The sequence below is a fragment of the Lepidochelys kempii genome, chromosome 8 (assembly GCF_965140285.1).
Source record: "Lepidochelys kempii isolate rLepKem1 chromosome 8, rLepKem1.hap1, whole genome shotgun sequence".
NCBI classification, from domain to species: domain Eukaryota; kingdom Metazoa; phylum Chordata; order Testudines; family Cheloniidae; genus Lepidochelys; species Lepidochelys kempii.
Window position 1 is genome coordinate 102,034,299 of NC_136387.1, and position 16,970 is coordinate 102,051,268.

The 16,970-nt window shown below is 45.9% G+C and overlaps 1 protein-coding gene across 7 annotated transcripts in view; it reads right to left on the reverse strand.

Annotated features, from left to right (window-relative positions):
* Nucleotides 1–16,970, reverse strand: part of LOC140916319 (cytochrome P450 4B1) — a 59,406-nt gene that overhangs the window by 16,436 nt on the left and 26,000 nt on the right. For 5 of the 7 annotated variants that reach the window (XR_012160497.2, XR_012160498.2, XM_073357807.2 and 2 more), the window contains exons 8-11: nt 13,496–13,686; nt 10,039–10,172; nt 8,775–8,839; nt 8,183–8,265 (exon numbers count right to left, since the gene is read on the reverse strand). Coding sequence is in view for 5 of the 7 variants with exons in the window: in XM_073357807.2 (XP_073213908.1) it covers nt 8,183–8,265; nt 8,775–8,839; nt 10,039–10,172; nt 13,496–13,686 (473 nt within the window). In the remaining 2 variants the exon portion in view is untranslated. Of the gene's footprint in view, nt 1–5; nt 251–290; nt 366–8,182; nt 8,266–8,774; nt 8,840–10,038; nt 10,173–13,495; nt 13,687–16,970 lie in introns of those variants that run through there. The other 2 variants (XM_073357806.2, XM_073357804.2) reach the window with 2 other exon arrangements.

Here is a 16,970-nt window from a genome sequence, read left to right on the forward strand (position 1 = left end):
GAGAAGAGAGAGATGAAACCAGTGAGATTCCCGAACCTGAGGATCCTGGTGCTTGCTCCAAAGTTTGTGGGGCATTCCACCACTTGACTTCAAGTGCTCTTGTATCAGGCGTATTAAGATTCTTTCATGTCCCATTAATCCAACAAAAAGAGAGCGCTTTAAAAGACTTAGTTTATTGTTCACTGTTTGCCAATTCTTTGACTGGGCTAATTGCTGCTCAACAATTCCCTATGCTCCATGTGGTTCATGCCTAAAGGAATCAAACTGGTTTAAGCCATCAAACTCATTAGTTTATATTTTAGGATCAGTCCAAACCTTCCATAGACTCCAGCATTGATGTTCATTGAATATATAGAATTCTACAGCTACAAGGAAGAAACAACATGCAACTCTTAGCACGAACAGAAGATTAGATCAGGTTTTACTATCTCCTTAGTGGAGCTTTAATACCAGGAGATGGTACTGCCCTTAATATGTAGGTGATGTCAACATACATGTCTTGACTATAAAGTAACCTCGAGAATTGTTACCCATCGCATGTTTGTTAAGCAATATGTTGCCAACGCAGGTGCAAATTGACATCGCTCTATTGACTTAAAAGGAGAAATGCTGACTTATACCAATGGAGGATCTAGCTTCTGGAGTGCATTGTTTGGCCACTAATGCAGCCCTTCAAGCACTATAATTCTGAAAGGAGGGACTGAAGGACAGGAAAATGCGTCACTCAAGAAATGACCAATATCTTGACACCTGATGGCATGGCTGATTGTTAACGTAACGGGGATGGGCAAACTCAGGTGCAGGTTTGGTTTTGCAGCACCTTGTTGGTTAGGGTGGTCTTTTTGCAAAACCAAGGACAGTTCAGCTACAGCACCCTGCATAGCAGGACCATTGTTGTTCATAAGTTCATAGGAACATAAGAATGGCCATACTGGGTCAGACCAAAGGTCCATCTAGCCCAGTATCCTGTCTTTTGACAGTGTGCAATGCCAGGGGCTTCAGAGGGAATGAACAGAACAGGAAATCATCAAGTGATCCATCCCCTGTCGCTCATTCCTAGCTTCTGGCAAACAGAACTAGGGACACGATCCCTGCTAATCCTCACTTGTAGCCAATGATAGACCTATCCTCCATGAACGTATCCAGTTCTTTTTTGAACCCTGTTATAGTCTTGGCCTTCACAACATCCTCTGGCAAAGAGTTACTCAGGTTGACTGCATTGTGTGAAGAAATACTTCCTTTTGTTTGTTTTAAACCTGCTGCCTATTACTTTCATTTGGTGACCCCTAGTTCTTGTGTTATGTTCTTGTGTACACTTCCTTATTTGCTTTCTACACGCCAGTCATGATTTTATAGACCTCTATCATATCCCCGCTTAGTCGTCTCTTTTCCAAGCTGAAAAGTCCCAGTCTTATTAATCTCTCCTCATATGGAAGCCATTCCATACCCTTGATAATTTTTGTTGCCCTTCTCTGTACCTTTTCCAATTCCAATATATCTTTTTTGAGATGGGGCGACCAGATCTACATGCAGTATTCAAGATGTGGGCATACCATGGATTTATACAGAGGCAATCTGATATTTTCTGTCTTATCATCTATCCCTTTCCTAATGATTCGCAACATTCTATTCACTTTTTTGGCTGCCGCTGCACATTGAGTGGATGTTTTCAGAGAACTATCCACAGTGACTCCAAGATCTCTTTCTTGAGTGGTAACAGCTGATTTAGACCCCATCCTTTTATGTGTATATAAAGAAGCTGAGGGCAGTAAGATAAATGGTTCTGGCCTTTCTCCAATTTTATTATTCTATGACTCTTTAATATTTGCATATATTCACTTTTTAAATTTTGTAAAAACCAAGTTGTGTTCAATTATTATTACATTTATACAAAAAATAAAAATTGCCAACAATCCAAGGTTCTAGGCACCTCTGCCATAAGACCAATGAGATTGCCCCCAGAACACTTGACTTCCCTCTCCTCTCTCAAAGAGAAAGACATACATAAACACCTCACAGGAGCCCACATAAATACATGTGTCTTGCAGTATGCTCTGAAGATCAGTAGATTTGAGCTTTCTTGGACCAGGGTTGCAAGTCTGTCCCAGAGCTCAGGGACCCTCACAGACAAGGAGTTCCCACCAGCCCAGCCTCTTTCTAGTCGACGGGGAGCCCACTTGAGCACCTCTGCCAATCTCAACTGAGGCTGTATGGCATGGGGAGAGATCACAGGGATCTTAAGCAAAAACTCTTCCATTGTGGAAAGCGGTGCATAGAGACAGACACAAGAAAATAACAGGGAAAGAAATAGAAAACTCTTCCTTTCCCTAATGAAAGGGTCAAATACTGAGCTCTTTGCCTTTCTTTTTACTCACTCCCATTGATTTCTATCACAGTTTATCTGTGCAAGAACAGAATAAAGGACTCAGAATGGATCAGCAAGGACAGCTGCCTCTCGGAGTTCAGAAAAAGAAAGCTAAAGTGAGTACTGCCAAAAGCCAAGCTGAGCTGGACCTTGTAGAGGAAAAAATATCCAGTGGTAAAAGGTACTTTAGCCAGGTAAATAAAAAAGAAAACAAGGAAAGAAGAACTGGGACCACTAAGGACTGAGGATGGGGTGGAGATTAAAGAGATAATCTAGGTATGGTCAAACACAGAAATGAACATTTAGCCTCAGTTTTTAGTAAGGATAATGAGGCACTTGGGGACAGTGGCAAGGTGGCTAATGGGAAGAAGGCTATGAAGTAGAAATTACCACATTTGAGGTGGAATCCAAATTCAAACAGTTTAATGGGATCAAATTGGGGGCTGGATAATCTCCACCCAAGAATATTAAAGAAAATTCACACACGCAATTGAAAGCCCCATAGCAAGGATTTTTAGTGAATCCATAAACTCGGGAGTCATACCCTGTGACTGGAGAATTGCGTATATAGTGGCTATACTCAAGAAGTGGAGGGGGCGGGGGCGGGAGGAAGTAGTGATTCAGGAAACTACAGGCCCATTATTTTGGCCTCAATTGTATGCAAGGTCTTCGAACAAATTTTGAAATAGCAAGTAATTAAAGACATCAAGATAAATGGCAATTGGGATAAAATACAAGATGGTTTTTAAAAAGATAGATTGTGCCAGACTAACCTGATCTCTTTCTTTGGGAAGATAACCGATTTTGTAGACAAAGGAAATGCAGTAGATCTAATCTACTTGCCTTTCAGTAGAGCGTTTGATACAGTTCCACATGGGAAATTATTAGTAAAATTGGAGCAGATGGAGATTAATACAAGAACTGAAAGGTGGATAGGGACCAATTAAAGGGGAGATTGCAATGGGCCACACTGAAAGGTGAACTGTGAGGCTGGAGCAAGGTTACTAATGTAGTCCCTCAAGGATAAATCTTGGGACCAATCTTCCTTAACATTTTCATGAATGACCTTGGCACAAAAAGTGGCTAATAAAATTTGCTGGTGACACAAAGGTGGGAGGCATTGCCAATATGGAGGAGGACCAGAATATCATACAAGAAGTTTTGGAGGATCTTGAAAACTGGAGTAATAGAAATGGGATGAACTTTAATAGGGCAAAGTGCATGGTCGTGCACTTAGGGACTACCAAAAAGATTTTTTGCTATAAGCTGCAGATTTACCAGTTGAAAGCAGCAGAGGAGGAGAAAGATCTGAGCATATTGGTTGATCACAGGATGACCAAAAGCCACCAATATGATTTGGTGTGAAAAAAGCTAGTGCAATCCTAGCGTGCATTCAGCAAGGTATTTTCAATAGAGATAGGGAAGTGTTAGAACCATTATACAAGGCACTGGTGAGACCTCATTTGGAATACTGTGCGCAATTCTTGTCTCCCAAGTTTAAGAAAGATTAATTCAAACTTGGACACATACAGAGCAGGGCTACTACATTGATGAGAGGAATGGAGAACTTATAAGAGGAGACTTAAGGAGCTTGGCTTATTTAGCCTAAAAAAAGGAAGGGTGAGGGGAGATATTGCTCTGTATAAATACATAAGAGGGATAAACATCATCGAGGGAGAGGAGTTAAGGTAAGGGCCAATATTGGCAGAAAAATGGATATAAACTGGCCATTAACAAGTTTAGGCTTGAAATTAGATGAAGGTGTCTAAACATCAGAGAACTGAAGTTCTGGAACAGCCTTCCAAGGGAAATTGTGGGGGCAAGAAACCTAATTTGTTTAAAGACTGAGCTTGATAAGTTTATGGAGGGAATGTTATGATGAGATTGCTTACAATGCATATGGCCCAACCACAACTGCTATAAGCAAATATCTCCAGTGGCCGGAGATGGGACACTAGATGGGGAGGGCTCTGAGTTACTGCAGAGAATTCTTTCCCAGGTGTCTGGCTCGTTGGTCTCACCCACATGCCCAGGGTCTAACTGATCTCCGTATTTGGGGTCAGGAAAGGTATTTTCTCCCAGGTCAGATTGGCAAAGACCCTCAGAGGGTTTCACATTCCTCTGCAGTGTAAGGAATGGGCCATTTGCTGGCTTGAACTAGAGTAAAGGTTGGAGTTTCTGTAACTTAAGACTTTAAATCAAGATTTAAGGACTTCAGTAACTCAGCCAGAGGTTTGGGATTTACTGCAGGAGTGGGTGGGTGAGGTTCTATGCCTGCAATGTTCAGGAGGCCAGATTAGATGATCATGAAGGTCCCTTCTGCCCTTGAAGTCTATGAGTCGATGAGGGCTGGGTCCAATCCATGCAATTCTAAATGATTATTTTAATGTTTCTTGCATGCTGCTGGAAGGAGCAGCTGGCCTCATGTTTGGCATTTTCTATACTCTTGTTTTCCCCCTTTCTCTCGACCCCACATCCCACTTATCACCTTTAAAACATAAACATGTACTTCACAGCTCTCAATTCACCTTCTCACTTGAAGGAAAACTCTGAAGTAGCCCTGCTGCCTTTCAAATATTGCTAAGCGCCATAGGCTGGAGGAGAAAATGTGGCATGTCTCTTTAAATTGAAGCCAGTGGAGAAATTGTAATGGCCAATCCCACCCAGGTCCCCTCCTCCTCCTCCCTCACAGCCAGCAAATCTCTCCAGGCAGCTGGGCTGATTTGAAAAGAAGCTGACTCACTAGACAGACCTTCCCACCCCTTTTCCGCCCACCCCCTTTCCGTATTTCCCCATCCTCTGTATGTCACGGGTATGTGGGCTTTCCTTTCTGTGTGGGTGATGAGCTTGCAGCCAGACATCCTTGGGAGTTGGTGATTGTGACAGTGTGTACAGGGCTGAATCTGATCCTCAGCAAATAAGGGGTCAACCTCAGCTCAGCTTCCCCCTGTCCCTCCACAGGTGCTTAAGGACAGGGTTATAAATTATTGCTTGGGAGATAGAGAGGAGAGAGAATGGTTTTGGCAGGAACAGGTTCCAGGCTCAGGGTCACAGGACTGGGTTGATTCCTGAGCTGGGGAGCTCGCTATTTCCTTTCTTCACTTAAATTACTTTAATTTGCCTTTTTGCTATTAATATTATGCCTCGAGGAAGACCTTGCCGACTGTAATTGTGTCTTTTTTCCCCCCAGCCATTCTTCCAGCTTATAGTAACCTCATGAAAAAGGCCCGATATGACCAATCAGAATGTGATCTTGAATAATTTGAACCTAATTCACTTCTCCGTCACTCCTACTTTGTGCTGATGAAATGCTCTTGATTTCAACAACTGATGCTGGAATAAAATAGCAGTAGCCCAGGGGCAAATTATGCTTCTGGCATCCTAAATCAGATTGTAATGAATAGGTAGGATCATGTTCCATGTCTGGGTATATAATTCCTAATATTCTCAGCAGAGTCAGGAAGGGCAGCATAACTGTGTAATAATGTGTAAATGATACGGGAAAGCACAATAGATTTCCCCTGGTTGGATTTCTCCCTACTGTGTTTGGAAGGTGGAGTCACTTGTCCCCTGCTGGAGATTCCTTTCAGAAGCTAAATCAGGGAAGAATCAAATGGCTTTACTTAGAGTTTGTTTACCAAGCTTCAAATGATAAAATACCATTGTGTCCCGCTACATCTGTAATTTTAAGGTGTGTGGTTTAATATTATGTCAGGTGTGAGAAGAAAACCCTCTAACTTGTGTTAGTCAGCGTCCGGGTGAGGCAGATTTCGTGCCTTTCTTGTAACTACGGTTATTTACAGTATGATTAAGTCAAGGGAATTCAAAGGCCCTACACTGACTGATTTACGCCAGCTGGGGGCTTTGGCCCATGAACGTCTATGGAGCCCACCACGGGAGAAATCTCTGTGGGGGCATAAAGCTGTCCTAGTGACCCCTATGCCACGCTACTTGCAATCCCCAGGTGTAGCGGGTGGATCTTGGGAAAGGAGGTGTGATAATTGGGTCTGCGGATATATCCTCATTGTAAGCCCAGCGGTGAAAAGTGAGTGGAAGTCCATAAAGTGTCACAATAATCTATAACAACCAATGTCGATGGGGAAAGGTGCAAAGGGGCAACAAACTGAATTAATCCAAACAAAAGGACCTCCTGATCTAACTCGGGGAATGCATTTAGACCATGTCTGGAAAACAAGAGAAGTGCGGGACTGGAAATCAAAGGACCAAACCTGGTGTGTTGGAAATTAGGCCTAACTGGTGAATGCAGTAATGAGGGCAAAATGTTCTGCTCCAAACTCCTTTTTCTTTTCAAGAAGAAGCTGTCTGACAGCTGCTGGTTGGGGACAGGTAAACTGAAAGGAGCAAGCTTTGCTATGAGGGCAGTCATCACCACCATCTCCTGGGGCTCTGGGAGATACTGGGACATTGTTGGCCTTTGTCATCCTCATCCCGAGAAGACTCAGACTCAGCTGACATCGCCAGCTCCACTGGCTCAGGCTAGATCCCAACCACCACCAGGGATGTGAGATTTTGTCCTTTTCCACCTTGTTTCTTCTCTTTCCTATTCCTTTCCTTTTTCCTTCTGTCTAATAAGAGTGGCTTAGCCGGCCGAGACTGTCTATTTTGCTGTGCTGCTGTAAGCCTGTGATCACAGAGGCAGTTTAAAAGCAATGCTCTAAACAGTCCCCGGCTAGTACGAGTTTGTCAAGTCTCGGAGCGGCTAATAAAAATGTGTGCCACGCTTGTTTCTCCAGCGCGGAGGTTACAAGTAAAAGTCAACACCAGAGACAGAAGCTGCATTCCCTATCCTTGCTGTTCTTTTCTCCCCTAGGGTGTGGATTTGTCTTGTTGTGTCTTTTAGGAAAGGGGACTGGATTTTCACAACCACAGCACCAAGCCACCTCAGCTAACTTCTTCTCTTTCTCCCCAAAAAGACTGTTATTACCATCTTTAATACCAGCGAAGAGACTGTAAAATAGGAGGGTTTTCCTTCTAAAAACTCTCTCCGGCTAAAAGGAAAGGAATCAAGGCATGCTGTTAAAATGAAAGTCTTACTTAATACCTTACATTTCAAATGCTTGAATTGTTTTCCCTTCTTTTCTGTATCTTTAATAGAAGATTTAAAAGATTTTTTCAGTGGAGCTACACAGACTTACACGAGCTGGGAATCTGACCCATTAACTTCCATGAAGCCCTTGTTGGGAGAAAACTTTGGGGGGCATAAAGCTGTCATAGTGACCCCTGTGCCAGTCCACTTCCTGGTCCCCAGTGTAGGGGGTGTGTCTTGGGAAAGGGGTTATCTCTGTGCTGAAATACCAATCTCTGGCTGTTGGAATGGACCCATGGCATCCAAGGTAATGTAAAGCAGCTCTGAGGCTGCTCTAAATTACTCTAGGGATCAAACCAGGAGCTGGCAGCCTGAGAAGAAGGGGCTGGAGGCTTCCAACCCCTTCTTTGTCTCCCATTCTTGGAGTCACTTCACACTGCTCTCTGTACATGGAACAATCTCCCATTTCCTGTCTACCTAGTGCACCCTCTCCCCTTTCAAATGCCTCCTTAAAACCCACTTCCCCAGGAATCCGCTCTGCCTTGCTTCCTGGCCAATGATCTCTCTGCACCATGTCCCTTCTGTTGCCTGACAGTACCTTCTCTCCCTTTTTCTTGTCTGCCGAAGGGCCCCATCCTGTTCCCGTTGGAGTCAGTGGCAAAATTCCCATCTGGATCAGGGCTTGAGCTCTTGGCAGCATTGACTCCCTTATTAAATGCTGCGTAGGTTTGTAGCACTAAATAGACATGAATACTAATGCTATACCCCACCTTGCTCCAGCTGAAAAAGGCATAAAAGCATGGGAGTGTCTCTGGGAGGAGTTCTCCGGCGAAAACCTCATGGGATCAAATACCTGTAATGAGAGTGTTTGATAACTCAGAAGAGATAACATCACTGTAGCACTCTTGTTTAGATTGGCAGCTGATTTCTCGTATTCCTGTTGCTTGCTGAATGATAGCCTCACTGTGTCATTGTTGCATAAGTGAAATTATAGCATTGTGAATTAGCCAGAGGGCCAAAACAGAGCCAGGTGTGGCAGGGAGCTTTATTGCATCCTTTGAGTAGGCAGAACCATGATACAGTGGATAAGGATGCTGCCCTGGCAGTCAGGCCACCTGGATTCTATGTCCTGAAATGCTGTGTGACCTTTGGCAAGTCACTTCCCCTTTCATCTTTTCTCTGTCTGATCTACTTAGGCTGTAATCTCTGTGGGACAAGGGCCAGGATCTTGCTCTGTGTTTGTACAGCACCTAACACAACAGGGACCTGATCCAGGATGGGCCCCCTCCGTCCCCGGACGCTACCCCAGTACAGTAGCTGCAGGAAGCAGGTTGTTGTTATAAAGACAAAAGAGTACTGTACCTCAGGATCTTTCCATAATTTGGGATCCCTGTGTATAAGATAGATGTTTATTCCAACCAAAGTGCCTGCAAAGCAACAGGAGGGATAAAAAGCTCAAGAAAAAGACAGGTCTTGGACATAGCTTCTCTGCTTAAGCTATGTTCTCTGAGGGGCTAAGCGTTCTTACAACCACAGTAGCTTGCATTTTTATGACCCCCATTTTCAGGCCACCCATCCCAGTGCAATTGCTCAGTGGGAAGGTTTGACAGCTCTCCCTCTGAACTTCTGTGATAAGAGCAAGAATAATATCTAGCTCTTCCCTAGTTGGGTTCTGTGACATGAAACCAGCTGGAGCTCCACCGCTCAGCCTGACTGTATGGCTCTGGAGCTCAACTGGAATCACGTGGGAGGCTTGGAACGGGCAACATATCAGCCCCGCTCCACCCAGTGTCCAGGCTGCAGAGTCTAGACATCCCTCAGGACTATTAGGGACAACACCAGGGAGCCCCTGCACCCCTGTTAAGTCTCCCCATCTCCACAGAAAGAGAAGTGAGGGGGCAGGTGGGACTCCACAGCTGAGAGTCAACTGCAGAAGCTCCATTTTACATCAGCCATTGGGGGTGGACAGATCTGTTGGGCACAGAGATTTTCCCCTGGGGCAGTTGGGAACTGGGAAGATTGGACACCACCACCATGATCGTCTCCAGTCCTGCTGACCACCAGAGGAACATTTTTGTCCCCCTCGTCCCCTGTAGGAGGACGACTGCAGCCCCACAGCTGCCGTAGTCTATGTGTGAAGGAGAGAAAGGGGCAGGATCTGTAGAGATTGGCAGCATGGGAAGTTCATGGACATATTCTCCTTTCAGCTGCTCAACAGGTCCCAATCACAGTGTTATGGGGAGGGAGAAGAGAGGGGAAGCCTAGAAAGTCTTGCAATGAATGTGCTGAGATCACCATAACTGGAGAAGGCATTCAAGGCTAAGGCTAGTCCTTAGTCCCATCTACTAGGGATAATAGGCTCAGATGCAGCGATAATGAAGGCAGATAGACTATGTGACCCAACAGAGGCCATTTCGAGACCAAATAACTTCAGGTTTCTACATGGCCCGTTTAGTGAGCCCGGATTTGGTAAAGCTTAATGGAGTAGCTGTGGAAGAAATTTGTAGCTCTCGACAACCAGCAAAACAGACTCCAGAAACTTTGCTTCAAGAGGTGTTTGTCCTTTTAACTGGCTAGTACACCTCACATAAGGTTTAATGGAAAAGGGGAAATGGAGGAAACCGACCTTCTGGTAAATAACGTCCGTCATGGAACGTGATGGGTTTGCTGAGCTGGCGGCTCACAAGAGGCACTGGAGGGAGAATACGCATACTCTCCTTGATGCACATTGTGGTGTAAGGCATCTTACCAAGGTCATCCCTGCAAGCAAGAGAAATTGAGTGACACCCTCCTTCTCGATGCAATAATACTGACAGACCATCTCTGTGCTGAGAATCCACGCTGCAGGTTGCATACAAAACCTGCACCCAGTGTCCAGGCTGAGCTGCTGACCCTATCGTTCTGCCTAAAATGATCATCTTCACTAGACCTGCTGGGCTGGATTTTACACTGACAACTTCGCTCCTTTGATTCTATTTTTTAAGCCTGTAAAATACAGTTAAATTTTCTCCCATGTGATGAAAATCAGCAAAAAGGGAGGATGTCGTGAAGCTCTTGAACTTCTGCAGACTATGGTGTGCGGCTTGGAGGGTCAGTAAGTTTGGCCACCTCAGTATATAAGAATGGCAGTTGCTCAGCTATTCGGCTCATGGGGTCATATCCCCTGAGCTTGTTTGGTTTGTTTGTTAGATCTGTAACTCGTCTGCTTTTCCAATGAGTCCAGTGTGTCTGATCCGTGGAAGGGCAGGGGGCGGGGCTGGGAGTTCTGCTACTTTCCCTGCTTGGAAGGGCCACAGGGAAAGGAGCAGAACCCCCAGCCCTGCCCCCCAGCCCTCTCCTCCATCCGGGCTGCTGCTGTGTCTTTCCGGTACTCCATACTGGCTATAAATAGCTTGCTGGTACGGTGTACCGGAGCATGCCAGCCTGCTTGCTCTGCTGGCTTAGTCACAAGGGTTTTCAGGATTGGGCACATAGTTTCCTCCTGAAGCATAAAGCAGTTGACCTACATTTAAAATCCGGGCCTCTCTGCATGCTCTCTACCTGCCTTCCTTGGCACCCTCCCCAGTTTCTGAAAGGCCAGAGGGTTTGGGTGGGAAAGGCTCAGTGGCTACACAGCCAACAAAAGCTGTCATTCATTTTTATGATTATTTACGCAGCTCCGAGCATGTGTCAAGTCAAGTGCTTTGCAAATGAGTAGTGAGATAAGGACCTTTCCCTAAAGCAGTAGTCACTAACTGGTCGATTGCGATCAACTGGTCAATCCTGGAGACTCTCCCAGTCGATCGCCATCTCTGGCTGCTAAAAGTCCGGAGGTGCAGAGGGACTGCCGCTAAGGCAGGCTTCCTGCCTGCCCCGGCTCGACGCCACTACTGGAAGTGGCCAGCCCCCCCCCGTGGCCCCGAGTGGCGGGGGAGGCAGTGGTCTCCTCCCTGCAAGCACCGCCCCTGCAGCTCCCATTGGCCGGGAATGGGGAACTCTGGCCAATGGGAGCTGTGGGGGCAGTGCCTGCAGAGAGGGGCAGCGCGCGGAGCCATGTGCCCACCCCCCAGGGGCTGCAGCAGCACGTTGGCCCCTTCTGGGAGTGGTGTGGGGCCAGGGCAGGCAGGGAGCTTGCCTTAGCCCCGCTGAGCTGCTGACTGGGAGCCGCCCGAGGTAAGTGCCCCCCGGTGGGAGGCTGCACCCCAACCCCCAGCCCTGAGTCCCCTCTTGGAGCCAGCACCCCATACCCCCTCCTGCACCCCAAACCCCATCCTGCATCCCAAGCCCCTTCCCCAGCCCTGAGCCCTCTCCAAGAGCCAGCACCCTATACCTCCTTCTGCCCCAGACTGGAGCCCCCTCCTGCTCCCAAACTCCCTCCCAGAGCTTGCACTCCTCACCACCCCTACACCCCAACCCTATGCCCCTGGCTCAGCCCAGAGCTCCCTCCCACACTCTGAACCCCTCAGCCCCAGCCCAGAGCCTGCACCCCCTCCCAAACCCCAAACCCCTGCTGCAGCCCAGTTAAAGTGAGTGAGGGTGAGGGAGAGCGATAGCATGGTGGTGGTGAGGGATGGAGTGAGCAAGGCTTTGGGGAAGGGGCGGGGTAGATCCTGGGTTGCACTTAAATTCAAAAAGTGTGTAGAAAGTTTGGCGACCACTGCCTTAAAGAGTGTACAAAGCTGTATAGATAAGCATTTGGGGTGAGTAAAGAAGCCACAGTGAAAAATGACCCAGTGTATTCAGGTTTCAGAGTAGCAGTCGTGTTAGTCTGTATTCGCAAAAAGAAAAGGAGGACTTGTGGCACCTTAAAGACTAACCAATTTATTTGAGCATAAGCTTTTGTGAGCTACAGCTCACTTCATCGGATGCATTCAGCGGAAAATATTCAGCCTCCTATTTTTCTGCTCATGGAATATTATGTTTTTACTCTGTGGGTCCTGCCTGGTTGCAGACAGTTTGCTGAAAGGTTCTGGCATTTTCTACTCGAAATTTAAGTCATGTGGCTTAGTTGTGATTAGTCAGATAGGTTATACAAAGTTGCCTGGATGAATGAGGGTACAAGCATTACCATCAGCAACCTTTGTCTTGGAACATTTCAATTTGGTTCCTACAAATATTCATGCACGTGGATTTGAAATTTGCTTCCCACAAAAATCCATGCCAATAATACCTAATCACTTCAACATTTTCAGCGAGCCAAAGGGACAGAATGCAAGGAGGCCCATGAGAACTCATTAAACCATTTGAATAATCACAGAACATGATTGAAATCTACTCCCAGCTCAGTCCAAGTGGTTTAATCTGAGAGTGACCCTAATTAAAACAGCGTTACAAAATTCAGCTTGCCTTTGACCACAACAGTTTTTGATGGACAAGTAAAATATTGTTTAATTTTCTCATTATCATCCAAGGTTCTCATACATATTACAGTGACGAGGGCTACTTAATTATGTAGATTAGAGGGCTGGATGGCAGGAGGTAAAATTTTGCACGCATGCTGGTAGATTTTCCTGACAACTTTGCAACACAGATATCCGGGGTAGCGTCCGCTTATTTTCAAAGGATCTGAAAGTCACATATGGCACCATTATCTCAGTTGTTTATGTCAGTCTCATCAGTAATGTCAGGCCCAGCTGGAGATTAGCACTGGTGAACTGAATGCCCCTGAAGAGCCAGACAGTGGAGAACAAGAGCGGGAACCATTTTTAAACCTGTGGGTCCCACAAAGTTAGTGTCTATTTATGTTTAATGTGGGGAGTTGGATGTTTAAATATATAAGTAAGTCAGAGCTAGCTGACCCCTCAACTATTTGACAGTCTCCAGTTACCATGCAAAACATGAAATGTTCTTGCAAGCATCCATGTTAAAGACAATGAAAATCCTGTTCAAAACTCTGACCCAAAGACCATTGGAATCATTGTAAAGACTCCCTCTGACTACCACTGGGCTTTGGATCAGACTCCAACTAAATATCAGCGCAACATACCACACTGCCTGATGCCCTGAGTTTCAGGGATTTCTTGGTTTCCAACACTCAAGAATATCTTAGTTCACCAGACATAATCTTGAGAGGAAATATCATGGAATAAGATGTGAACGCTCACCACTGAATGGTCTCCCGGTCTCCCAGAAGCTCCCGTATCTCTTCTCTGCATTTCTGCTGGTGCTCTGGGTACATGGCCAGGCAGTATAAGGTCCAAGAGATCCCACTGGCTGTGGTATCATGACCCCCAAACATGAAAGTGTCCACCTCAGCACGTATGTCTTCGTCAGATAATCCTGCTCCCTTTTCATCCTAATTAGACAGGGATATTGGTCAAGGGAATGTATTAGCCCAGATATACTTTGCTTCTGCTGTACCACATGGCACCTAATGCTGCCCTTGGCAAACATTAAGCAGACATACCACTCCCCCCACCAATGGCGATGCCAAATGCAGAGTAACAGTGGGGTTAAAAATGGTCTCTTCTCTCTTCCTTTCGACCCCTGAGCTCCAGAAGTCTCTCTGTTATCTCAGGTCTCTCCCCCATTGGGCATGCAATGTGGTTCACTCCGAGACTAGTGCACAGACTGGGGTGGCCAGTAGAGCTGGTCTGGTTTTTTTTTTTTTTCTTTTTCTGTTGGAAATTGTCTATTTGTTTTCATCCAGAAAAATTATGGGAAATTAGGAGTTTTCATCAAACTCTAAACTAAAAGATTTTGGCTGAGAATAGGCATTGCGTGCCTCATGGGAGTTGTAATTGGCTCCTCTTGTCCCCATTCTCCTCTGTGGGCCAGGATCCTGTGATGGGGTGTATCAACACAAGACTGGTGATGCAAGGGTTAACAAACTGCTTTGGGCCAAACAAGCCACATCCCTTCACCCTTGCTGGGCATGCTTTCATGGAGGGAGCATATAAAAGGGAACGGCTCAGCTCAGTCAGGGCTGGCTAAGGAGGAGAGCAGATGTGTGCAGCAGGCTCCTGCCAAGAAGCTGCCAGGACTGCAAACCACTGAAGCTGAGCACTGGGACTCTAGCCATTGTGTACTAGGAAAAGAGGCCGACTTGGACTCTCACCATTGGGTGGCATTGTCACTAGTAAAGAAGCTACTCGTACTCTAGCCACCGGGCGGTACTGCCCCTAGCTAAAGCAGCTTTGTGGACGCTTGCCCCTAGACAAAGCCATTGCTAGAGAGAGCGACTCATTGGACTCTCACTACTTATTCCCACCAGAGGAAGCACCTCTTAGGATCCCACCAGTGACCTCTACTGCCCTTTAAGCAAAGTGACACCTTGTACCCCGCTGACCCCTTGACAAATCGTCAGAAAGACAACTCCCACAGTGCATCCTGGTCTCCTCTTTTTGTGAAGGGAAGCAATGTGGGTTCATACACAACTTGCAGCTTGAGCTATTCACCTGAGAGAATTTCTTCAGTAAGATACAAAATGAGCATGGACGCCAAAGCATGAGAGATCAAGGATTTGTAACGTTGATATCAGCACTGTGGATGTAATTCTTTTACCCACTGAAAAAGCTGAAGATGCTTCTAAGGAAGGATTGGGAGCTACATCACTATCGAGACATAGGTCTCAATGACTGCTCTAAAGTGCAGTGAGATCCGTGTTACCAGAAGCACCACTGTATTCACACTCTCCACGTTATTGAAATAATCTTTGTGCAAAGTATGCCTTGTGAGGTATTATTTAAAAACTAACACACTGATCAATCTTCTTGTTTAATGTATGTACAAAATGCGGATTAAGAGTTATGAACACAAACTGAAATTATGACTACAGTGCGTTTACCAGGCACCTCTGGGGAGTGGGTAAACTGGTTCTCAAAGACAAGAATAAGCTAACGCCTCTAGTCGGGTGTCATCAACGCTGACTGGCCTGTCAAATGGCTATTCTGTGGCAATGAAAGTTGGCAGGAATAGATCAATCTGGATTTTAGCAAACAACTTTGATCTCTGTGCCTGCTACTTCTAATCACTTTAAATCGATCTTTCTGTAGTTAATAAACCTGTTTTATTATATTTTATCTAAAACAGTTTGGGTTGAAGTGCTTGGGGGAATCTCTGCTCAGATTCCAAAGGCCAGTGCATGTCTACTTTCCTATGAAGAAGTGGCAAACTTACTAATGAGGTTGCACTGTCCAAGGCAACCTTGAGCAAGAGGGCATATTTCATAGAATAGAATCATAGAATAACAGAGTTGGAAGGGACCTCTGGAGGCCATCTAGTCCAACCCCTTGCCCAGAGCAGGACCAATCCCAACTAAATCATCCCAGCCAGGGCTTTGTCAAGCCTGACCTTAAAAACTTCTAAGGAAGGGGATTCCACCACCTCCCTAGGTAACGCATTCCAGTGTTTCACCACCCTCCTAGTGAAAAAGCTTTTCCTAATATCCAACCTAAACCTTCCCCACTGCAACTTGAGACCATTACTCCTTGTCCTGTCATCTGCTATCACTGAGAATAGTCTAGATCCATCCTCTTTGGATCCACCTTTCAGGTAGTTAAAAGCAGCTATCAAATCCCCCCTCATTCTTCTCTTCCGTAGACTAAACAATCCCAGTTCCCTCAGCCTCTCCTCATAAGTCATGTGTTCCAGTCCCCTTATCATTTTTGTTGCCCTTCACTGGACTCTCTCCAATTTCTCCACATCCTTCTTGTAGTGTGGGGCCCAAAACTGGACACAGTACTCCAGATGAGGCCTCACCAATGTCAGATAGAGGGGAACGATCACGTCCCTCGATCTGCTGGCAATGCCCCTACTTATACACCCCAAAATGCCATATACAAGAAAGAAGTTGGAGCAGAGTCACTTTTGAAATAATTCATGCCCAGATATCACCTGGTAATCAAGGAAAGGTGTCAATTATGCATGTTCTTGTTGATGACATACAACTGGATGATCTGGCAAAAGCAGAAAGTATATGACAATGTGATACAAGCATCATGCAGTTTATCATCAGGAATAGGACAAGGGACCACCATTGAAGAATAGGGAATTCTTGGACTATGCTAAAATATGTGAATTTGAAGCTGTAGATACTGTGACAGAGTCGGGCCAGATGGCTACAGGAGAGTGATAGAAGGCAGATATATTAGCCCCAGGTTAAGTAGGTCCCTTTTCCCTGGGTAAGGTAACAGGAAAGGTTCCAGAACAATCAGGAACTTTCTGGAAACAATTAAGGCAGACAGGCTGATTAGAACACCTGCAGCCAATCAAGAAGCTGCTAGAATCAATTAAGGCAGGCTAATCAGGGCACCTGGGTTTAAAAAGGAGCTCACTTCAGTTTGTGGTGCATGCGAGGAGCTGGGAGCAAGAGGTGCAAGAAGCTGAGAGTGAGAAGGCGTACTACTGGAAGACTGAGAAGTACAAGCATTATCAGACATCAGGAGGAAGGTCCTGTGGTGAGAATAAAGAAGGTGTTGGGAGGAGGCCATGGGGAAGTAGCCCAGGGAGTTGTAGCTGTCACACAGCTGTTACAGGAGTCAGTGTAGATAGCTGCATTCCACAGGGCCCTGGGCTGGAACCCGAAGTAGAGGGTGGGCCCGGGTTCCCCCCATCCCTCCATCCCCCCAACTCCCTACT